The 22,658-nt window shown below is 60.0% G+C and overlaps 2 protein-coding genes across 7 annotated transcripts; both read right to left on the bottom strand.

The window, feature by feature from the left end:
- Positions 1–98: 98 nt before the first annotated feature.
- On the bottom strand, positions 99–12,193 carry LOC107319878 (laminin subunit beta-2-like). Of its 3 annotated transcripts, XM_015875184.2 has the most exons (35): positions 11,618–12,046; positions 11,028–11,077; positions 10,372–10,547; positions 10,178–10,301; positions 10,031–10,104; positions 9,756–9,944; positions 9,623–9,686; positions 9,345–9,547; positions 9,157–9,277; positions 8,853–9,041; positions 8,601–8,780; positions 8,205–8,317; positions 8,009–8,088; positions 7,624–7,780; positions 7,325–7,477; positions 7,089–7,247; positions 6,889–7,010; positions 6,176–6,296; positions 5,716–5,908; positions 5,392–5,535; positions 5,037–5,268; positions 4,509–4,672; positions 4,203–4,427; positions 3,911–4,125; positions 3,739–3,835; positions 2,866–3,241; positions 2,612–2,796; positions 2,084–2,313; positions 1,752–1,955; positions 1,471–1,615; positions 1,180–1,387; positions 965–1,106; positions 635–811; positions 408–564; positions 99–334 (listed from the first exon to the last, which is right to left on the bottom strand). In XM_015875184.2, the coding sequence occupies exons 2-35, from the start codon at positions 11,056–11,058 to the stop codon at positions 201–203; spliced, it is 5,484 nt and encodes a 1,827-aa protein (XP_015730670.1). In that variant the 5' UTR covers positions 11,059–11,077; positions 11,618–12,046; the 3' UTR covers positions 99–200. The 3 variants fall into 3 exon arrangements, with proteins under 3 accessions (XP_015730670.1, XP_032303222.1, XP_032303223.1); XM_032447331.1 differs by lacking the exons at positions 7,325–7,477; positions 11,618–12,046 and adding an exon at positions 12,116–12,193; XM_032447332.1 differs by lacking the exons at positions 8,601–8,780; positions 8,853–9,041; positions 9,157–9,277; ... (6 more) ...; positions 11,028–11,077; positions 11,618–12,046 and having other exon boundaries at positions 8,205–8,469.
- A 1,529-nt stretch (positions 12,194–13,722) lies between these two features.
- CCDC71 (coiled-coil domain containing 71) lies at positions 13,723–22,658 on the bottom strand. 4 transcript variants are annotated; one of them, XM_015875186.1, is made up of 2 exons: positions 22,568–22,658; positions 13,723–20,110 (listed from the first exon to the last, which is right to left on the bottom strand). In XM_015875186.1, exon 2 carries the CDS (start codon positions 20,056–20,058, stop codon positions 18,859–18,861), a length of 1,200 nt encoding a protein of 399 aa, XP_015730672.1. In that variant the 5' UTR covers positions 20,059–20,110; positions 22,568–22,658; the 3' UTR covers positions 13,723–18,858. The 4 variants fall into 4 exon arrangements, with proteins under 4 accessions (XP_015730672.1, XP_015730674.1, XP_015730673.1 ...); XM_015875188.1 differs by having other exon boundaries at positions 13,723–20,102; positions 22,568–22,656; XM_015875187.2 differs by lacking the exon at positions 22,568–22,658 and adding an exon at positions 20,211–22,548.

The raw sequence follows: 22,658 nt of genomic DNA, 5'->3' as shown, positions 1-22,658 counted from the left end.
CCGGGAAGGGCCAGCACCGCCCCGCCGGAGGCCGGGGGTACCGCGGGGGGACGCGCGGGGCTCGGCCACGCGTGACAGTGAGAGGCCGGACACGGGCAGCCGCTGCTCAGCGCTTTATTTGCGGGCGGGGCCGCGCTACAGACACCCCGCGGGTTCGTTCCACGCCGCGTGGGGCCGCGTCCCGAGCGGGTCGAGCTCCCTTAGCAGGTGGCGTACGCGTTGGCCCGCTCGCGGATCTCCTGCAGCAGCCCCGACACCTGCCGCTCCAGCGCCTGCAGCCGCGTCGCCTTGTCCGCCATCGCCTGCTCGTTGGCCCCGAAGTGCTGCTCCAGCTCTGCGGGACGGCACGGGCACGGGGTGGGCTGCGGGCACCGAGCAGGCGGCCCCCGTCCCACGCCGCTCCTTACCTTCCAGCCGCTTCTTGCTGCTGTTGGCTTTATCCAGCAGGTCCCTGGCCTCGGCCGTCAGCCGTGTCACACGCTGCAGGGCCCCGCCGGCCGCCCCTGCCATCCCACTAACCCGGCCCTTGAGCATCACGTAGCGCTGAGTCACCTGCGCCAGGTCCTGGGGGCACACGGCACGGTGAGCCGAGCTCCCCCCATCACACCCCGCCTGCTGCGAGGCCGGGGCTCACCTGGCTGAGCGTCCTGGAGGCGGCGGTGGCACGTTGTGCTCCATCCTGGGCATCCTGTGCCAGGCGCTGGGCGTCCCGTCTGCGCTGCTGCAGGTTGGTGACACGCTGTGCCAGCTCACGCAGCCGCCGCTGCAGCCGTGACTCCTTCCCCTGCAGCGCCTGCAGCCTGCGCTCCGCCTGGGTGCACGAGGCATAGGTGCTGGGTGGGCATCGTGTGCCCATCAGGTACCCATGGTGTGACTACACCATGCCCATAGGAGGCTTTGCTCTCCTTGTGTGCCCCACACTGGGGGCTGTGCCAGGGTCCCCATCTCCACTATCACCTCTCACCTCCCTGGCTTTGCCCTCAGCAGCCCGGATGCTGTCCTTGGCGCTCCGCAGGGTGCTCCCAGTCGCCGTCACCTGTGACCGTGCCACCTGCAGCGCCAGCTGTGTCTCTGCCAGCTCATCCCTCACGCCTTCCGCTCGCTCCCTGTGGTGATACAGACATCTCCAGCCATGCTCAGGGCCCTGTCACCCTCCCCATCCAGCACATTGCCACTCGCCTGGCATCCTGTCCCTGTGCCAGCAGCTCTTGTGCAGCCTCCAGCCCCTGCGCCGTGCCATTGAGCACTGCATCCACCCCATCCAGCTGGCTGATGCTCTCCTGAATCTCCCGCAGCAGCTCCTGGATGCGTGCAGGGCTGCTGGGCAGGGAGATGTTCAGCACCTGCCGTGCCACCAGCTCAATGCTGCCTGGATCTGCTCCCTCCTCTGCAGGACATGGGAGCAGGGTGAGCTCAGGGTGGGCACAGCGCCCCGCACCATGCCCAGTGCCCACACACTGCCAGCCCTACCTGACAGGAAGGCTTTGATGCGGCGGATGAAGTCCCTCAGCTGCGCTGTCGCCTTCTCTGTGCGGCTGCGGGCAGCCTGGGAACGTTCCAACGCCTCCTCTGCACGGCTGCGGGCACCCCGCGCCAGGTCCTGCACCTCCTGCATCTGGGGTGTAACCAAGGGGCACCAGGGGGTTTACAGCTGGGATGTGCAAGGGGCCGCCATTGAGCCAGAAGTGGGCACAGGTGTGATGTTCAAGTGGGCACAAAGGGAACCCAGCACACAGGGACACTGTCCCTACCTTCTGTGTCACAGCACTCAGCTGTCCCAGGGCCACCTCCAGCTGCTGTGAAGCATTGCGGGCGCTGCTCAGGGCTTGGTCTGACACAGGCATGGCCCCCGTGCAGCCCACCCCCCCGCAGTGCCGCGTCCCCGCACTGTCCTGGCACAGAGCTCCTCCACACAGCGATTCCGCACAGCTCCGGTCTCCAGGAGCTCCACAAACCTGCAGGGATCCAAAAGGTGGAGTTTGAATGGGCAGACCCTCATCCCAGCTGGCACAAGGGCAAAGTAGCCCACGTGTCACCCATGATGTGCTCACCTTGAGCCCTTTTTCCCCCATCCCACTCTCACCTTCTTATTGATCCCGGCCACGCTGAGCCCTGACACCCGTTTCTGTGCCTCCCGCAGGGATTTGCGCTGTGCGGCCGTGCTCCGGCGGAACGCATCGCCCCGCTGCTGCAGTGCCTGCTCAGCTGCCTGCTGCATGGCCCGTGCTGCACTCAGCTCACCTGCTGTGCCATTGGCCACCACCTCTGCCTGCCGTGAGTCCCGTGCTGCCGCCACGATGCTCCGGTATGAGTCTGCAGGTACAGAGTGTCCCTCCAGTCCCACCACACCCCCAGCATCCTGTTATGGCTCCAGGATCAGCCATGTCCCTCGTGTCTCTCCATGTCCCCACGAGCTCCCCATGTCCCAGGATCTCCTAAGTCCCACCACTTCCCCAATGTCCCTCTATTCCTAGCAGCCCCCACTTCCCCAGAGTCCCACCACACACCCAGCATCCAGGCACAGCTCTCCCAGCCTCTACTACACACCCAGTATCATGGCACGGCTCTCCCAGCCCCTATACCCCCCAAAGCCCTCACTGGATGCCCTTACCCCTGAATCCTGCTGCTGTCACGGTGCCGAGGACAGCTTGCAGATGGGAGGTGGTCTGGTTGAGCCCACCCAGCTCATGGCTCAGCCTGGCCAGCCGACCGTGGTGCAGCGCATCAGCCTGCTCCAGCTGATCCACATGTTGCTCCAGCTCTTGAAGCCTCTTCCAGAAGTTGTCCAGCTCAGTGCTATGGGGCAGAGAGCTCTCAAATACCTCTGGATGCATAAACTCCCCCAAGCCCACTGCATGCACTTGCCTGGTGCCATCCAGCTGCCCGGCCAGCTCCTGCAGGAGGGGGCTACTGGGGCTGCTCCCCTCACCCAGCAGCCGCTCTACATGCTTCAAGGCATCCTCTAGCGCTCGCAGGCGGGGGCTGAGTGGGGCTGCAGCCCCTCCCTCGCGCAGTGCCTGTACCCGTGCCCCAAGGTGCTGTAGCCCATCCTGCAGGCTGCCCAGCACTGCATCCCAGCGCCCAAAGCAAGGGTGGCACGGAGAGCAGAGAGGGAAGGCAGTCTGGTAGCCCCGCTGGCAGCGGTCGCAGCGCAGCCCCCCAAAGCCTGGCCGGCACTGGCACTGCCCACTGGCTCGGTCGCACTGTGGGCTCTCGGCACCCAGCGGCTCACACTCGCAGGCTGTGGAGATGGGAACTGTCACAGCCTGGTCCCTCCAGAGGCCCCTGTGTCCTCAGAGTGGCACCGTGTCCCCTGGGTCACCCATGGTTCCAGGGTCCCATCACATACCTAGGGTCCCCAGAGACTCACCGTGTCCCCATCCCACGTCCCTGGCATCCCACCATGTTCTCAGCATCACACTATGGTTCCAGGTTCATCCCTATTGCCAGGGTCCCACCATATCCCCACGAGTTCATTATGTCCCCAAGCTCCTTCACATCCACAGGATCCTCTCCATGTTCCCAGGAATCCCCACGTAGCCAAAATCTCACCCTATGTCCCCAGGACTCTCTATGTCCCCAGGACTCCTCCTTCCCCAAGGTTCCCATATTCCCAGGAGACCCCATGTACCCCATATCTCAACCCTTGTCCCAAGGGCAGCCTGTATCCCTAAGACTCCTCTTTCCCCAGGGTCCCCATGCCCCTGTACACGGACAGTCCCTGGGCCATGCTCTCACCTCGGCACTGCAGCTCAGGGTCTCCCCAGTGATTCTCCTGGCACTGGGAACAGACACGGCCACCAAAGCCGGGGTGGCAGCGGCACTGCCCCGTGACCTGCAGCGAGAGCAGGGTGCTCAGCCCACCCATTCTCACCACCAGAGGATGCAGGACCCACGCTGGGATGCTCACCTCATCGCAAGCAGGGTGTGTGGAGTGCATGGGATGGCATCCACAAGGCTGACAGCCCCCCGCTCCCCCCAGGTTCCAGAAGTTGGGTGCACAGCGGTCGCAGCTCCTGCCCACCACATTGGCTCTGCAGGCGCAGGCTCCCGTGGCACGGTCACAGCTGCAGGTGCCAGCGGTGCAGTGGGCAGACAGTGTTCCCCGAGGGTCACAGCTACAGCCTGTGGGTGGTGGGCAGCCATGTGGGGCTCGGCCCCGCGCCACCCCAAAGCCCCGCATGCCCACAGCCCCAACTCACGGCGGCAGCTGCGCTGCAGGGCATTGCCAAAATAGCCGGGCTGGCACTGGGCACAGCGGGGCCCGGCGGTGTGGTACAGGCAGCGGCGGCAGTGCCCGGTGTGCGGGTCACAGGCCCCCGGGTCGCTGGGGTCAATGTTGTTGTTGCACTGGCAGGGCCGGCACACTCCTCCCTCCACCTCCGGCATCCCAAAGTAGCCCGGAGAGCAGCGGTCGCAGCGGGGCCCTGTGTGGACATGGGGTGTGGGTGATGGAACCTCAGCCCCCTTGCTGGGCTTCTGCAGCATGGTGCCATTCTGCCCCTCACCGGTGTATCCAGGTGCACAGAGGCACACGATGTGGTCAGTCTCCTCATCGGCATGGCAGGCGCTGCCGTGGTAGTGCTGCGTGCCGGGGTACCCAGGGCAGGGACAGGGACGGCACTGCTGCCCTGAGCCCAGCACCGGGTCTCCATAATAACCATCCTGGCACCTGCAAGGGCAGGAATGAGGTCTCAGATGTCCATCCCATCTATTTCATCAAATCCCATCCCATTAATCCTAACCCGTCTCATCCAGTTCCACCATCACATTTTATTCCATCTCATTCCATCTTGTCTTACCCCATCCCATCCCAAGCTACCCTAGCCTATCCTATACCATCGCATCACATCTCATCCCATCCATCTACTCTAACCCCACCCAACCCCATTCCATCTCATCTTTTCTCACCCCATCCCAACTCATACAATCTAAACCTGCTCGATCCCATTCACCCCATCCCACCTCACCTCCTCAGTGCTGTAAGTATCATGCCATGCCATGCCATGCCCAGCTGTCACAGCAGCCATGCTCACCTCTCGCAGTGCCGGCCAGTGGTGTGGTCACGGCAGTGCAGGCAGCTGCCCGTCCGCAGGTCGCACTCCTCAGTGTGCCCATTGCACTGGCATGGCCTGCAGCTGGGGAAGCCCCAGTGTCCCGGCTGGCAGTGGTCACACTGCCGGCCCACGATGCCTGGCTGGCACCGGCACTGCCCACTGCCTGCATCACACAGCTGGGACACGGAGCCCTCTGGGGAGCAGGCGCAGGCTGTGGAATGGCATGGCTCACGTCAGGGTGACCTCATGCCAGAGATCACCATCCCAGTAGGATGGACAGACAGAGGGATCCCACTCCATCGTGCCTGACACACCAGCAGACCCCGCTACTCACGGCTGCACCCCGTGGGTCCAAAGCCATAGCTGCCGGCTGCACAGCGGTCACAGCGGCGGCCGAGGACGTGGGGCTTGCACTCACACTGCCCTGACTGCACCTGGCACACGCTGCTGCGGGAGCCCTGCGGGTCGCACTGGCAGGCTGCAGGGTGGCAGTGATGTGGCTGGGTACAGGGATGCCATGCCACACGCTGCCACCATCCCTTGCCCTCTCCTGCGCCAGCCATTATCCAGCCTCTTGCTGCGCTGAGCATGGCTGTACCGTAGCCCACTCACCCACCCACTTGCTCACAGCCCCTCATCCCCGCAGCCCCCCACTCACGCAGTGCTCCGTCATGCAGCATGGCTGAGACGCTGCAGATCAGGCGGGCGCAGGCCTCGGCCAGGGTGTGTGGTGGGGCCATATGGAAAGCCTCCAGGCACCGGTAGCGCTCCAGCTCCTCCAGACGCTGCACCGCCTCCGCCGCTGCCCCGTGGAAGCCCGGCAGCTCTGGCACACGTGGCAGCAGCACCAGCTGTGGGGCAGCACGGAGGTGGTGGGGCTGTCCCTGAACCAGCCCCAACTCCATCGAGATCCACAGCCCCACTGACATCTCCATTCACATGCACAGCCCCATCCCATCAACAGCTCTGTCCTCATTCCCTGCCCCAGACCCACCTGCAACACCAGCCCCTTCATCTCCCTTTCCACCCTGTCCCATTTCTATCCACCACCCTATGTGTGTCTCACCCACCCATGCCCCTCTCCCCACCAGGTGTGGGATGTGTTGGGACCCCCTTACTGAATCGATGAGGATGAAGGCACTGGGGTGGCGTTGGGTGACACCGGCTCTCTGCAGCCGCACAGTTACTTCATATGGGGTGCTGGGCTCAAAGCAGAAGGGCCGGGACAGCAGCACATACCTGTCAAAAGGAAGGCATTGAGGCACAGGGAGATGGACAGAAGAATGCAGCAGGACCTGGCCACCTTCATTAGCCTGATTCCCTGACCTGTGTGGTAGGACTATCCTCTGTACCATATCAGCCACATCCTAATGCCCATCCCTCAGTTCTGGAAGTGTGGCAGTGTGGTCCATCTCCCTGTCCTGATCCTATCTTCATTCCCATCCCTATCCTATCTCACCTCATTCCCAGTTCCATCCTCATTCCATCTCTCTATTTCATCCCATCACATCCTCTCATGCACACCTCCACCTTTATCCTATGTGCATTCCCATTCTCATCTCCGTACCCAGTCTCATCCCCATCTCCATCCCCAAACTCATGTTCATTCTCAAGCCCAACCTGTCTACACCCCCATTCCTATTCTCATTCTGATATCAGTCTTCAACCCAATCCCATTCCCATCCACATCCCCAATCTCCTCCCTCTCCCAATCCCACCCCATCCACATCTCCATCTCTTTTCCACCCCTACTTCATTCCCAATCTCATCCCATCCCATCTCTTCCCCGTCTCCATCTCCATCCTCATCCAATCCCCCCACCCCATCCCACCTCTGGCTGTGGGGCAGGCCCTCGCGGTACATCTGCTCGGAGGGCAGCAGGTTCCCACAGCGGGGGCTGGTGGGCAGCGCCCGGGAGCTGACGCTCACCACAGCCTCCCAGTCCTCCGTTGACTGCAATGGGATACAAGAGCCATCAGCACCGGCGGTACCACACGGTGCACACCGGGGTGATCCCACAGCCGCTCTCACCTCGGGCTCATAACGCAGCAGCAGCTCGTACTCCATGGGATAGGGCACGTTGTCCACGTGGAATGTCAGCCCAGCCCCATCCCGCACACGGGCAAACCCCGGTCCAGTCCACGTCACCATGCGCCCGTCCCCATCCCGCAGCACCGGCTCCACGTCAGGCTGGGCACAGCATCGCATGGCTCAGCCCCAGCTGAAGGCTGTGCCCTGCCGTGCCCCCTCCTCACCCTGGCTCTCACCTTGGGGGGTCGCTGGACGCTGTGGTGTGGGGCTGTGCGGGGCTGGGGGGCACGGGGAGGGCTGCGCTGGGGCCGAGCACGTGCCTTCCGCCCTGCTGGGTCCCCATTGCGGTGCTGGGGGCAGTCCTGGGGCACCTCTGCACGCACAGCGCCCTGCAGGGATGGGGACAGCCATGCATGGGGATGGACATGCAGGGAGCATGGGGACGGCCATGCATGGGGATAGCCATGCATAGAGCATGGGGATGGCCATACTGAAGGCATGGGGCACCATGGCAGCCCAGGCTGGAGACACTCACTGGGAGCTGGGGGTGGCTGGGCCCGTGGCCTGTGGCTTGCTCAGCTTCATAGGTGTAGTGGTCAAGGGGTGCACAGAAGAAGCCAGGCTGCACCTGGTCACACTGCCGGCCCATGAGGTGGGGGCGGCAGGGACAGGCCCCGTCCTCCATGGAGCACCTGGGGAATTGCCCTTATCCATCTTTCTGTCCGACTGTGCCTCACCCTCATCCCTCCCTGTTCCCATCCCTCCACCTCCAGGCACAGAGACCACCCCCCATTCCGCACCAGTCTGTCTCCACTGTAAAGCCCTGTCCCCATCCCTCCAGCAATGGCCCCATCACTCCCTGTCCCCACCCCCATCCCTGTGTCCCTGTGCCCTGCTGGGCAAGTACTGTGGGGCCTCACCGGTTGCTGTAGGCTCCTCCAAAGTCACAGGAGCAGGGCCGGCAGCCCCCTACATCATAGCTCAGGCCCCAGAATTCAGGCTGCAGTAAAATGGGAGAGATGGAGAGTAGGTGTGGGGCCAACCCAGCCCTGAGACATGCCGTGGGGCTGGGGAGAGCCAAGGCAATGGAGCACAGTGTGGGGCTGGGGCACTTACCACGCACTGGCTGCAGGAGCGCCCGGCCACGAAGCGCTTGCAGTAGCAGTCCCCGCTGATGGGATCACAGGGGGAGCTGCCCGCCACCGTGCCCCGTGGGTCACAGCGGCACGCTGCCCAGCACACAAACACACACATGGTGGGCTGCCACGCAGCACTGCCACCCACCACAGCCCCCAGTGCACCCAGTGATGTGCAACCAGCAGCTCCGCAGACCTCCCTCCTTGCCCCATGACCTTGAGTCCCTGTTGCACTATTGTTCATCCCCCTTTCCCTTACCCTCCCTCATCCCCATTCCTCCACCCACATTCCCCCATCCCCATCCCTACATCACCACATCTGTCCCCACACAAACCCTCCACCCCCATGCCCATGCCCAGCCCAGCCCCAGCTCACGCTGGCAGCCCTGAGGGTCTCCCTGGCTGAGGCCATAGGCTCCGTGCTGGCAGCGGTCGCATCGCGGCCCAGCCACGTTCTCCTTGCAGCGGCACTGCCCCGCAATCATACCCAGCGCCACGTCCGTGTGGGCATCACAGGCGCCGCCGTCCAGCGATCCCGCAGGGTCACAGTCACACGCTGTGGGGACATCAGTGCAGCTGGGGCAGGTGGCAGGGGGGACACGGGGTCGGGGGCAGGGGGGGCACTCACGGACGCAGGCGGTGGGAGCGCGGATATCGGAGCGTGGGTGCCGGTAGTAGAAGGGCTTGCAGAGGTGGCAGCGGCGGCCCATGGTGTTGTGCTGGCAGCCGTCACACACGGCCCCGCTGCTATTCCCAGTGGCCAGGAACACGGCCATGTCGAAGTGGCAGCGCCGTGAGTGCTCGTTGCAGTCGCACCCTGCGAGGACGGCACCCCTGGTACCCGACCCACCGCACGCAGGACCCCAAGCCCCAGCGTGCAGAGCAGGACCCCACAGCCCCGCGCCGTGCAGCTGTGGGCTCGTGGCACTCACGGCGGCAGGCGTTGGTGCTGGAGCCCTCAGCCGGGCGCCAGGGCAGCTCGTGGTAGAAGTCCTCGCAGCGCTCACAGTTCAGCCCCTGCGTGTGGTGCTTGCAAACACAGCGCCCATGGATCTGGGAGAGAGCACCTGGATCAGCCCAGGCAGTCACCCTGTGCCACACCGTGCCATGCCCAGCTCACCATGCCGGGGACAGATGGCGGAGCACCAGGTGCAGGCGCACACTCGGCGGCGTGGCCGTGGCAGAAGCAGCTCCCGCGCATCACCAGCTCATCCACTGCGTAGTAGTATTTGTGCAGCACCTCCTGCCGTGAGTCCAGCAGGTTGTCCCCCAGCGTGTGCAGCTTGGTGAGGTTCACCCGCAGGTTGGTGACACGCAGCAGCTCTGGGTAGCACAGGTGGCATCATCAGTGCTCACAGTGCTGCCCCAGAGCGGCATCCCATCCCAATGGACACTCACCCTGGATGTCAGGGCTGTATGGGTCCGCCACTGGGATGGAGGGGTCCAGCACCTTGAAGATGACCTGGAGGTGGATGTAGCGTGTCAGCACATCCCCCACCCCCATCTCCTCACCCCACCCAGCCGTACACACCTCGCCGTGGCTGGAGGGCTCGATCTCAGAGTAGCGCTGCTCACACAGCACCTCGCCGATGTGCCCCGAGGGATGCGTGGGGACGCCGGGGAACAGCTTGGAGCAGTTGTATGCGAAGTAGCGATACACCTTCCAGCTGCGGCCTGAGTCGGCCGAGCGCTCCACCAGCATGGCTGCGGGGCGGAAGGTCTGCGGGCACACAGGAAGGGGGGACACATGGTGGGGTAGGGACCAGTGGGTCATGGGGTCCGTCCCACTGTGCTCCGTGCACCCACCTTGAACTTCATGATGAGGTGTGTGAAGTGGAACTCGCCCTCCAGGTCCAGCTGGATGCTGACGCACTCCACGCCTGCAGGGATGGATGGTGTTGGCTGAGGCATGCAGCCCACGTGGGGACACACATGGGGTGGCCATGCTCTCACCATTCTCTGACTGCCACCAGCTCCTCTCGCTGTGGGGGCCATGCAGGTAGATTACGTTCTCAATGCGGTGGCTCTCACGCAGGGCCGGGTTTCGTGAGTCGCACGTGAAGCATTTCTCAGAGTCCTGCATGGGGAGCATCAATCACCGTGGTGGCTGCAGCAGCACACCGTGCCATGCTGTGCCATAGGCTCACCTGGAGGTGGCTGACGATGCAGTACTCCTGGGGTCCCTGCAGCCCGCAGGTGGACGAGGCGCTGAGCTGCTGTGCTCTCCCCACCAGCAGGTTGCCGGTGGCCGGGTAGCAGCTGCCGCGGGCGCAGCCCTGGGATGGATCCGGCTCTTCCCAGCCCCCTGATGCTGGCACCCCCGCTGCACAGAGCGCAGGGGCTGGGGGGGGCTGCGCCACAAACCCACACCCCATAGCCCTGTGCTACCCCACCCCCATCCTGCGCCACCCCCACATCCTGACCCACTGATGCAGCATGAAGCTCCGTGACCCGGAAAGGTGCTGGCAGCGCGGCTGTGGCCTCGTGACCGGGGGGCAGGGAAAGGGCCGGGAGAGCAGTGACAGTAAGGGAGAGCTGGGCTGGGGGCTGCTGGCAGGAGGGGATGGGGAGGGGGAGTGTGGGTGCTGCGGGCACCCGGCTCATGGAGTGGTGCCAGGGGGAGCCGGGAGCCAGGTCAGGTGCTTGCTAATCCTGCAGGGCTCAGTGCAGCGTGGATTCCTGGCTGGGATTTGCAGTGCCTGGGCCCTCACTGCATCAACACGGCCCTGCGACCCACAGCCCCCACACAGGTCAGCAGTCCTGGGGCCATCGCAGCCCCGGGCACTGCGGGAGCAGCACTTACCCAGGAGGAGAGAGAGCACCAGGACATCCATGGGCAGCCACGGGCCCTGCCTGTGGGGCACAGACGTGGGGCTGCAGCGTGGGGCAGCACTGCCTGGGCCCCTCCCAGCCCCACACATGCATCACCATCTCTCAGCCACATCCCCAGCCCCATGGCTGCGCCCCCAAACTCCATCCTGTAGCCCAGGGAGCATCTCCCTGCCTCCCTGTTTGCCTCTGACACCGGTGTCCCCATTGAGTCCTAGGGACACCTGGAGACAAGAGCCAGCAGGGCTGGAGCAGGCCAGGAAAGCACATCCTGCAGCTGCCCGGGTCCTGCTGTTAAATTTAGGCTCTTGCTGCCTGTTGCGCTCCGTTCTCCGCCGTCACCGCCTCTTTCCAGCCTTGGGAAGGCTCTTTCAAAGCCTGACCCCGCACCGCCCAGCACGGCCTTCCTGCCCCTCGTGCAGCCCCGCAGTGCTGGGGACGCCATGCGCCCATCCCGGCCGGCTGCCCGCGCTCTGCCCGGCTCCGGTCCCCCTCAATGCGGTGCCAATGGGTGGGACAGGCAGCACTGAGCGCTCCCCAGCCCCGACCCCGGCCCGGCAGTACCTGGGTGCTGCAGCGATGTAGCGAGGCCGGAGGTGAATGAGGGCAAAGCGCCCCGATCCGGGCGTGCAGAACTGAGCCGAGGCGATGGGAAAGCAGCCGTCCGGCCTCCCACCCCCCCGCACGCACACAGACACACACGATTCTTATTCAAATGCGCTGCCCACTGAATGGGACGGCGGTCTCCAGGCTACGGGAATGTCACTGCCGATTCCTTCTGCCTGGAGGCCCCCACTGCCCGCCCGTGGGGCTGCGGGGCCGGCTCCGGCCAAGCGGCACAGCCAGGCGTCGGCAGCACCGGCACGCCCCGCTGCCAACAAAGGCGCCTCGAGAGGCGGCTGGCTCGGCTTCCACGGGGCCAAGCCAAGGCCCCATCGCCCCCCCGGCTGGGGATGCCGCGGGGCACGGCCCGGGCTCAGCACTAGGGCCGTGCTGGGTGCCCAATGCCCACGCGCAACCGCGAGGCCACGCCGTGCCCCGGGGCCCCGCAGCCGCTCCTACCTGTGCACGTGGGGCCGGCGGGCCGGGCAGGTGGCCGTGCCCTCTGGGGGCCGAGAGCGGAGCCGGGACGGCCCTGCTGCGCTCGGCCGCTGGTTCCTGGAGGAGGGCAGCCGGCAAATGTCTCCTCCTCCGTGCGCCGTGCCAGGGAGGGAGGGCCCTGCCTGCGCCGAGGTGCAGCAAGGTGAGGCAAAGGCGGGGTGCCGGGCGGAGGTGGCCCACGGACAGCACAGCACAGCACAGCCCTAAGCCAGCCCCACTCACCCCATGCCCACTGGCGCTGCCTGGGATCCCCGAGACCGCTGGAGCCCAACAAAGCCCTCACTGTCACACGGTGCCTTTTATTAGCCAAGGCTGAAGGAAGGAAGAGGACCCGCGTGCCTGCACCAAGGCCGTGCTCTGGCTGCGTGCCGCTGGGCAGGGAGAAAGGAAGGTAACAAAGCCCCCAGGGCCCGGCGGCACTCGGTGCGTGTCAATGCAGCTCATCCCATACACCTCGGCCGGGCGAGGGACGCCAGGGCTCGGGGCGGGGTGGATGTGCAGCCCCATGGCCAGGCACTGCGCAGGGGAAGCCCGCAGGAAGGGAAGGGCCGTGCTCAGCAAGGGTCCCACGGCACTGACCGGGCACCGACCTTGGCTCTGCTGAGGTAATAGGAGAGCTGGGAGGAGATGAGCTGATAAAGAGCCATTAGCACGGGCCAGCATGTCTATACCGATGTATCTTGCCAAGCACATCTTATTTGCTTTGGGGAGATCGCCAGTGGCCTGATAAAGGTGGCTGTAATAGGATCTCCAGCCTTGGAAATGGGAGAGGGAGGGATCCTCAGGATCCTTTTGAGGATGTGAGCAGCCAGCAGTGCAAATGGGCCACATCCCGGCCTGCCAAAGGCTGTGATTTCCCACCCAGAGCAGCTGGAGCCCTGACACAGGTGGGGGCAGTGAGCTCAGCTCCTCCCGCAGTGCTCAGCCGGTGTGCAGTGCAGCCTCCCACGCCTGGCCAGCCCCGCTGGACCAACTTCAGTGCACCCAGCGGGCGGCCGACGCCTCCCGGAACATCCCCAGCGATCAGAGCTGCTTCACCTCTTCCCTGCCTGAGGACTTTGCTCGGGCTCCCCGCGTGCCACGGGGGCTGACTCACCAGGGTGCTGCAGCTCACGGCTATTCGATGCACCGGGAGGAGCTGCCGCTCGGCTGGGGCCGCGGTCCCACCACCGTTAGTGCTGGGTCAGCGCACCGATGGCCCGGCGGGACAAACGGAGCCGGATCACACGGCAGCAAACAATGGCATCGCTGTTGAATTAGCCGGCAGAAAGGGATCCCGAGGGGAGAGGGAGGGGGGCAGGCAAACGGGACCTGGCAGAGCGCCCACAGCGCAGCACCGAGCCGGGAACTAACCTGGAATGCAGATCTGTGCCAGTTTATACCAGCATGGCACCACGGCTACTCGGCTGGAGCATCTGCCATCCGAGCCAGGCATTCCTTCATTGCGGCTGGGTGACCCCCAGCTCACTGAGTGCATGAGTGGAACACAGCAGGGATGGCACAGCACCACATGGGCTGGGAGCTGCAGCACCGCCTGGCAGGCACCAAAGAAGAGCCGGACACGCAGAGTGGTTCTGAGCACCATTTACTGAAGGGCTGGACACCTGCTAGGACTTCATTACAAAAGCTCATCTCATTTAAGAAAGAAGACAGACTGTTTTTTGTCCTGTTCCCTCATAAGAGTGGGATAATACTAAGGTTGTCTTTTCACCAAACAATGCCGCTCCAAAATATACAACAGTGAGTGTGGAGCAGCCCAGCCTCATATTAAACATTAAATATACCTTCAGAAACATTCTACACAAACAAATGAAACAGTATAAAGTTCACTCCAGAACAAGATGGTCGGCTGCTGTGAATTCATCATACAAAAGTTTGTTGAGTGCCCAGCCGTGGGGATGAGGTGCAGCACCAGCAGCCTGGGCACGGCACATTGCTGCTCCCAGTGTCACTTGAGGCACCCAAGTGTTGGGGACCATTGGTGGCACCATTCCTGGGCAGGGAGGTCATGCTGTGCCATGGAGGTGGTTCTCCCAGATGCGATGGCTGGAGGAGGAGTCCTGTAGCCAGCAGTGCTGGGGCAGATCCCCACATCCCTGCTGTGCCCTGCTGCAGGAGTAATGCATCCCAGCTATGCTGCACTGGGAACCACAAGGAGGGAATGTCATTATACAACACGTCTTCCCCAGCACAGATGCCAGTGCTGGCTTCAAACTGTCCCAGGCCTTGACACCCTGCTTTGCAGGCTGTGCCCTGGGGATGACAGGTTTCAGTGGTAGCTCTGCAGCACCCACTGTTTTACAGCAGCGCCATGTGCCTCACTATCCATGGGAATCACCGGACTCTCACAGGGGCTGCCTGTAGCAACAGGAACCAGAAGGGCTAATTAAGAGAAGGAGAGATTCCCAGAGGATAATAAGGCCTTTAAGGGACTCCCCAGGGGCAAGGCCTAATCACCCCCACAGGGGAAGTCATTTCAGATGCTCACTCTCCCTGCCAGTTCTTCCAGAGGGCAGCAGGCAACAGGCGCCAGGGGAGCCTGGCATCTTTTGTTTCCCCCCAATCCCTGCTTCTCCTTTAGAGATCTTCCTTCTTGCCTTTCTAAGCAAGCTGAGGGGTCCAACCTCAGCACTACTGCTTTGCAGGCAGCACAGTGCAGGAATGTCACATCCACAGCTGCTCAGCTGTGGCCGACAGCCATCAGCAATGCCTCACACACAGCACAGCAGCTCTGTCCTCACATGGTCCCAGCCTGCCCAGCTGACAAGGCAAAGAGCCGTCCCCATCCAACCCAGTGCAGCTCTAAGGACTCTCCAGCACAGCTCTCCATGCTAAAACACCAGCGGTGGGCTACAAAACAGGAGTTTCGTAGTAATAATAATAGTAATAATCCCTTATCTTGCAGAAAAGTGCTTACAAAACTCAGTACAAGGACACTACTGCAGCTGGCATCCGGGGGGAAAGCAAACAGGAGTGCCACGCTACATGGCTCACAGGGAAGAGGCCAAGGAGAAACTTCTCCAGCTGAAAGCAGCAGCAGAAGGTGAAATGTGATCACAGCGCACATGAACTTTAAAACATTTCTACCAATTAACACTGTGATTTCAGCCCGGTGTCTGATGTCTGCTCCCCGCTGTACAAGCTGCTCTCCCCAAGGACCTCAGTGACAGACATCTGAAGCATTGCAGGAAGCTCACAGAGCTCGTCTGGTGGAAGTGAAGCATAAACTCTTGCTTCTTGGCAGCTGAATAAAAGAAAAATGATTTCCACCAACTCAGCCTGAAGAACAGCCCTTTGACCGCTGCCTGAATCGTTACTACAAGTGACAGTGGCAGAAACCCACGCAGTTAAAGCGTTCCTCAGAGAGCCTCCACAGCTCTTGGCTGTCACGGTGCCCAGGAATAGCACAGGCCACGTTAGGCACTTGGATGAATTCAAACTGACTAATACAGAAGCAGGTCTGAGCAACGTGCATATGGCATGCTCAGGAGAGACCGGGGGCACTGCAGGTAATGTATTTTCCACATGCTGCACAGCCAGCACTGCTGCAAGTCCTTGGAAGGCATACGATCCAACCACTGCCATTGAACAAACAGGGTGGAAGTGACCTCAGGAGATCTCTGGTAGAGCCAAGGGGTTTGATAGCCCCCCAACCTTCCCAGCGCACCAGGCAGCAAGCTGTGTGTACAGACAAAGGACAGCAGAGCCAAGCACAGGTTGTGGGGAGCCCACAGCCAACACATCCACCAGGACATAACTGCCAGGCTGCACTGGCTGACATTGGCACCAGAGGCCGCAAAGCCCCTCTGTGAATAATGGGCTGCCATTCTTCCAGCCATGTTCCAAAGTCATCGATGGGGAAGAGGAGACATCAGGATGGCAGAGTCCTGTTTTAAATGATGTGAATTCAGCAAACACAAAGCAAGTCTGAGAGCTGCAGCACAGCCCTGCAAGCTCAAGGGTGCTCTGTGCCACAGAAATGCTGACAGAGGCAGGTCTGATCACAGTGTTACAGGGTGCTGACATTCCTCACAGGATGCCGTGATACAGCCCTACCACAAAGCACTTCTAGCACAGCAGAGCTTGCACTGGTGGCTGGGGAAGGATGCTGGGTAAGGTAATGCCTCTACCCAGCTCAGTGCCTGGAAAGGTGGGGCTGAGGTGGTGTGCTCTGCATGATGTGCAACACAGCACAAGGCAAGTCCTCAGCTGGCACAGATTCAAAGTGTTAAATAAGAGGTGACAGAAGAGCGGGGAAGCAGATAGCAGTGCAGCAGCAGAAGAAACACAAGGAAGGTGAGGGATGCATCAGACAGCTGGCTTCAGGTGCTCAGCTTCCTGTTCACACTGGAGGAAATAAGTCCCTAAATTCAGCCCTGCGGATGAGCAACTGCTTTTCCCCACTGGAACCCAGGCACTCTGCTGGGAGGTAGGTCTCGTGCTGCACAAAGAAGCTCCAGGACAGCTCTTGGTGCCCTTATATGGGGCTGGGAACGGAGGAGCCACGAGAGCAGCGATACCACAGAGCCCTCCCTGGGACACGGCCAGAAAGAGAAACTCCAGCACAGGACTTTGAGACCTGGCATTTGAGAGCGTGGGAATGAGAAAGGTCTGAAGGGGTGGGAACAAAAGGGACAAAGTAATTTTTGGCCAGTAAGCAGTGATGGAAGGCTCCTGTTCATCCAGAATCATGTCGAGAAAGGGAATTCTCTGCCAGGGCATTTTAGAACACAGGAGAAGAAAACATTCCTCCTGCTCTGCAGCCAACCAGCGGCATTCACAGGTCAGTCTTGAACACTGCAAGTTATAATCTCTGACAGCAGGTCACACCGCCCAGAAGCAGAGCGCGTGATGCAGGGCCAGCCATCATCTCCTGAGGGTGAGAGCAGGCTCAGAGCCCAAGCTGTGCCCCAGGACACCAGCTCCTCTGCCCTCTCACTCCCTAGTGAAACTCCTTTCTCCTCTTCCCACCTCAGTTCTGCTCTCTGAGCTGGGGATCAGACACCAACCCCTTTTATTAAGCACTGAAATCCGGACAGGTGCTAGAGAAGAGCTGATACATAAGAAGCTGTGGCTTCCCTGTGGAGCTCATCCCTTCAACCAATGTCCCCAGAGATTACTAGGTCAGACAATCAGTATTTTGAGCTGGTGAGAAAATGAGTGGATTACCAGCCCACTGCTGCAGAGACCTGAACACAGCACGGCACACAGCCAACCTTGCAAACAGCCAGGCACTACTATATTCCCCAAGCTGCCAGACTGCTGTACCCCACTGACATCCCACCACCAGCCATGTGTACATCCCCACCTGCTGTCCCTATAGGTGTGTGCTGCTCACTGAGCTTCGACCCCAGCTTGTCCTGGCACATGCAGCAGCACAGCCCACTGGCAGTGGCACGCGATGCTCCTGGGGACCAGCAGAACCTTTGCTGAGCTGTCACACACCTCTTCCCAACACCCCAGCGGTTGGCAAAGCTGCTATCCATAGTTATGCAGTGATTCTCTGCTCCTACTGCCCCATCCCCACAAACTGACAGACATCCCCACAAACTTTCCACACTTAAGTGCTGGTATACACTTGTCTATAATTCATCTCTTCTGCTGTGGTTCAGGCTCACCGATGCCACTGAACTCTGGGACAGGTGGGCTTTATCTAATACATTCAGACACAGTGGGCATCTTCTCTAGTAACACCTAGAACCTGCTCCTGACGCGTTCAGCAACAGCAGCTACATCATGGGCAGGGCACTTTAAGCAACTCTGATCAGCAACTCTAGCCCTAAGGCTGTAACAGTCATAGCTCATTTTCTACCTTTGCAACAGAGGTAAGAGAGGGCGGAACAACACTGGGCTCCAGTAGAATTGCTCTTTGGAGGCAAAGTCCCAAGATGAGTTCAGAGCTTCCGCTACCATGAACAGAGGAAGCACCCAGAGACCTCTAGCAAAACTGCAAGCACCAGCCCAGTAGTACTCCCCCACTTTCAGGCAACAGTAATACCAGAAGTATGATCCCGATGATAAAAAAGTATGATAGTACCAACTATCAGCTGGTAATTCTCCAGATTGCTTGGCATTTTCAAGTGCTTATAACTCTGCCTGCTTCTGAGCTGTTCAAGAGCACCCAGAACAGACTGTCACAACACTGAAACACAGTGAAATCCGAGCACCTTCAACAAAAGACTGGCTGATGGGAAGGGGGAACAAAAGCTATTGAACCCAGGCCCAGAGGGATGGAGGAAGTGCATCTTCCTGCAGTTCCTGGGCTATATGCACATATATGGGTACATAGATAATAAAGTTATAAAATTTGATCAAAATAAAACCAGTAAATGTACAGCTTGAAAAAGAGCAATATCACAGTGCATCCATGTCATGAGAAAGTCATGTGTTCTGACCCTGCAGCGAGAGCACAGCCTGCCACATTTAGAAGGGAGACCAGAGAAAGTCGGCGTTCTGACCTGCTCGGCTCACGGCGGCCAAAGGCACCGTCCCACATTGCTGAGCACGGTTTTGCACTTGTGCAGCCAGTTCTGCATAGTGGTGGTGGTGGACAGCCAGAAGCAGCACAAGAGCAGGCTGCTCCGTCTACAGGTTAGTTGATGTATAGTCACCAGACACCAGAAATCCAAAGTTGCTCTTAAACTTCACCACGCTCCGGTGCCGGGATCATATTTACTTACAAGAAAGTGACCAAGTGAAGAAACTCAGGGGACGCTGTGAGAGTGGGACAAGGGCTGAATTCGGATCACAGGGGACAGGTTGACTCTAAGAATCTTCTGTGCTCTTCTTCTCACTTCATCATCGGAAGAAGAATTGCCCACCTTGATGGCCCAAAATTTCAGCGGGTTCAAAGTGCTCCGAGCTCGTCGAGCCTTATTTTGGACAGGAATGGATTTTGACTTTTTTCTCTGAGGTGCATCTCTCACCTCTGTAACTCTTTTCCTCTTCTTCCCAACAGTCTCCTGGTAAGTGCTGCTATCCTTCCACTCCATTTTCCCCACCGGAGCTTCCTTAGCTTTGATTTTCAAGGCCTTGGACTGCTGTGCTGTGGCGCAGCCTTGGGAGGAGCTGCCTGCAATTCTTCCGTTCAGGACTCCTGAGGCTTTACAAGCATTGCTCTCCTGCAGCACTCCACCCTTTAGTCCCTTCAGAAGATTTAAAGCGAGGGTGGCAGAATCCGGTGCTTTCTTTCCCACACGCTTACACCTCCTACCTTCTCTTATTTTAGTGGTCTTGCCTGGAGAAAATTGCCTTGTCTGGCTTGAAACCTTCAGGAGTTTAAGGTCCGAGGGTGAGACCCCAAGAGGCCTGTGTGTGTACTTGGATTCCAAACAGGATGTGTGGGTTTTCAGTGGCACCAGAGCTTCCAGAACCACAGACAGCCTCACGGCTGGATACACATCAGGATACATGCTTGCAGGAAAGCCCACTACTGAGGCCTTGGACTTGCCTGACCTGGTCTGCTTAAAGGAGTTCAGCAGCAAATTTGTGGAATCACCTTTAGAGATTGGCAGAGAGGAGACTTTAGAAGAGTTCACAGAAATGCTGGTGGGGGAAGCAGATGCTCTTGCCATGGCTGCAGTGCTTCTAGCTGGAGTCTTAGGGGATGTGGAGGTGGCGGCAGCAGCGCAGCTGTGCGGTGTGCTCCCTTTTGCTTGGCTAGGTGTGTCTGCTGTGCACGAGTTGTACCCATACACATCCTTGCTCCTCAGAATTGTGGGCTGGAAACCCTCTTCCTTGAGGCCCTGAATAAAGGCGACCAGCTGCGTTTCTGTGTCTGAGAGGTCCTTGGACATGGGGTTGAAGACTCGGAGGGCTTCCTCCAGCACTTTTTGTCCTGCAGAGTAAATTCTCGACCAGGAATGGACAGCTTTTTCCTCCACATTGTTCACTGCAATATTCATGGCATTAGGCAATTGGGTGCTTCAAAATTACTGGAAAAACAACCCTAGGCACCTCAAAGGGAGAGAGAAAATAGTTAGCTTACAGCAACTGAAATCATCTCACATTTTTAAGTGGGGACCTGAAAGCATTAAGCCTAGATTTTGCTACTCACAGGCATCAGGCTGAAATCTCTGCACATCTCCAGCTAGCAGCAAAAAATACTCCATCACTGATATATCTCTGCAGCAAAACTAAGACATATCTCACAGAAATACACTCAATTCTAAACAAAGATTTCAGACAATCCCATCCAATCCACCCCAAGACGAACAGTTCCAGTGTTAACTTAGTGACATCCACAGCTTTTTTCCTGTTTGAGTCTCATATGCCCCACATCTGGAACTCAGATCTTATTTTGCCTTTGCAAAGCAACCTTTCGTTTAAGCTTTTCCCTGGGCACATACTGAGAACAACGTGACTGCACCATGTCAACACTCTCACTGATGAACTAAGCAGCTCAAGCATCTCAACTCTAACCCTGTGTCACATTCAATTTTTTCAGCTTTTGAATTGATTTTGCTCAAAAAAAAGGATTTTGAGTCCTTTCCAGATCTGCAGCCTCCTTCTGAAACACTGACAGCAGAGCCGGAGGCTATTTCAGCCATGCTTCAGTGGTGCTGAACATCAGGGTAACACAATGCCACTCCTTGCTGTCCCTGTATTGCAGCCACAGTCTACAGCTCGCTGTCCCAGCACACTGCTGTCGATCCAAGGACAATTGCTGCCAAGTGAGGAAGTGAGAAGTTCAAGTGGAGTGGCAGGCAGGAAACGGATATCAGCAGGCTATAACGGTTAGAAGTACAGCACAGATCTCACTTAGTGGCGCAGAGCAGCTGCAACAAGAGAACCAATTTTGGCTCACAAAACAAAAACAAAAAGATATCAAAGAGCAGGGTGGGATTTTGTAGCGTGACTGGGAGAACCCAAACTCTCCTGCTGAGCTGGCTGCTCAACCAACACCTCAGTTGGAAGCAAAAATCTGCAGCACTGCTCTCAAAATAACGGGGAGGAATCAAGAGAACAAGCTTTTCAGGGACATGCTGAAGGTATCAGGGGAAAGGGCAGAATGCAGATAAGAGAGCTGGAAAAGTGAGCACTTGAGGCAGCAGAGCGAGGAACTGCTCATAGCCTGGACTCCTCCCAAAGTGCAGCTGCACCGCAGGGCTGGGCAGCTCCCACAGACAGGGAAGATACACACGCCTGGAGTTTAATATCAGCCAAAAGTAGAGAGAGGAGGGGAAGCACAGGTCAGCGAGGGGCTAAGAGCCACCACGTGACAGACTAATCCATGTCAAGTGTTCTGCAGACGTCACAGCAGAAGAGGGATTTGAAGGAGGATCATGCAGTCACTTCGCAGCACACAGGGAACCTCCCACGGGTGAGGAGGGAAGTGCTCGGACAGGACTGAGGCTGGCACCAGGGCCCAGCAGCAACATTTGCCATCTCCATAATGACCAAGCAGCAGCGGGCACTGTGAAACCAGCAAGGACAGAGAGCTCAATCCTGACGTGGTAGAGAGAAGCCAGCAGAGAAGCACAACTACCAACACACTCTTAACAGGTTGCAAAATTCATCATCTTCATAGTATCATATCATAGTATCATAGTCTTGTGCGGGTTGGAAGGGACCTTAGAGATCATCGAGTCCAACCCCCTGGGATTCGAGCCTCTGTGTAGCAGAGCGGCACTTCTACCACTTGCGCCACAGGGGCACACAATCATCTTCCACTGAGAATTTCATGGTGCACTGAGCGCAGGGGCACGCAGGACACCTGGGCAGGTATTCTGGTGTCCAACAGCAGCGTGCGGCCCAGTGTTCATTGCCACATGGACAGAACAGCCCAACACGCAGATATACAGCCTTGCTGCCATAGTGCAAACAGCAGTGTGCACAGAGGCCCACCCAAAAGCAACGCTGCTCGTTTGGTGCCCTACCCAGGGACACGTCCTAGGGGAAGTGCCCGATGGCCACAGCTGCTGGTGTGGCGCAAGGTGCTCTGCTACCCCAGGAGCAAAGTCTAGAGGCCTGGAGGGGCCCGGGGCCGGCTGTCAGCGGACAATGCCAGCCCGGCCGTGCCCCGGGAGCTCTGCAGGATGGTTCGCGGGGCGGGCAGGCTGCGGGCGCTGCCTCCCTCCGGTAACGAGGCGCTGCCCCTTCCCCGGGCCCGTCCCTCGCTTCCTCACATCCTCCCTCCCCAGCGGCCGGAGGAGCCCGGTGCGGATCCCGGTGCGGATCCCGCCGTGTCTCGGTGCTCTGCCCGGTTTGACGGGGTGCTGCGGGAGGTGATTGGTGCAGACAGCGGGTGCGGCCCCGCGCCGGCTCCCGGCACCCGGAGGGGGCGGAGACCGGGGCGGGGCCCGCAGAGCTGCGGCTCCGCCTCCTCCTCCCGGAAGGCGCTTCCCGCCGGGTCGGCTCGGCAGTGCCCCCGCCCGGGAGCGCGGGACTCGGGCACCGCCGGCCCCAACCTACCGGCCGCCGCCAGACCCGCACCCGCCGCTGCGCCGCGCTCTCCGCTCCAACATGGCCGCCCGCGGAGCGCCGGAAATAGCGCCCAGTTCCG

Source organism: Coturnix japonica, chromosome 12 (assembly GCF_001577835.2).
Source record: "Coturnix japonica isolate 7356 chromosome 12, Coturnix japonica 2.1, whole genome shotgun sequence".
Taxonomy (NCBI): Eukaryota; Metazoa; Chordata; class Aves; order Galliformes; family Phasianidae; genus Coturnix; species Coturnix japonica.
The sequence above is the reverse complement of the archived record's forward strand: the minus strand, read 5'-3'. Positions and strand labels throughout refer to the sequence as shown.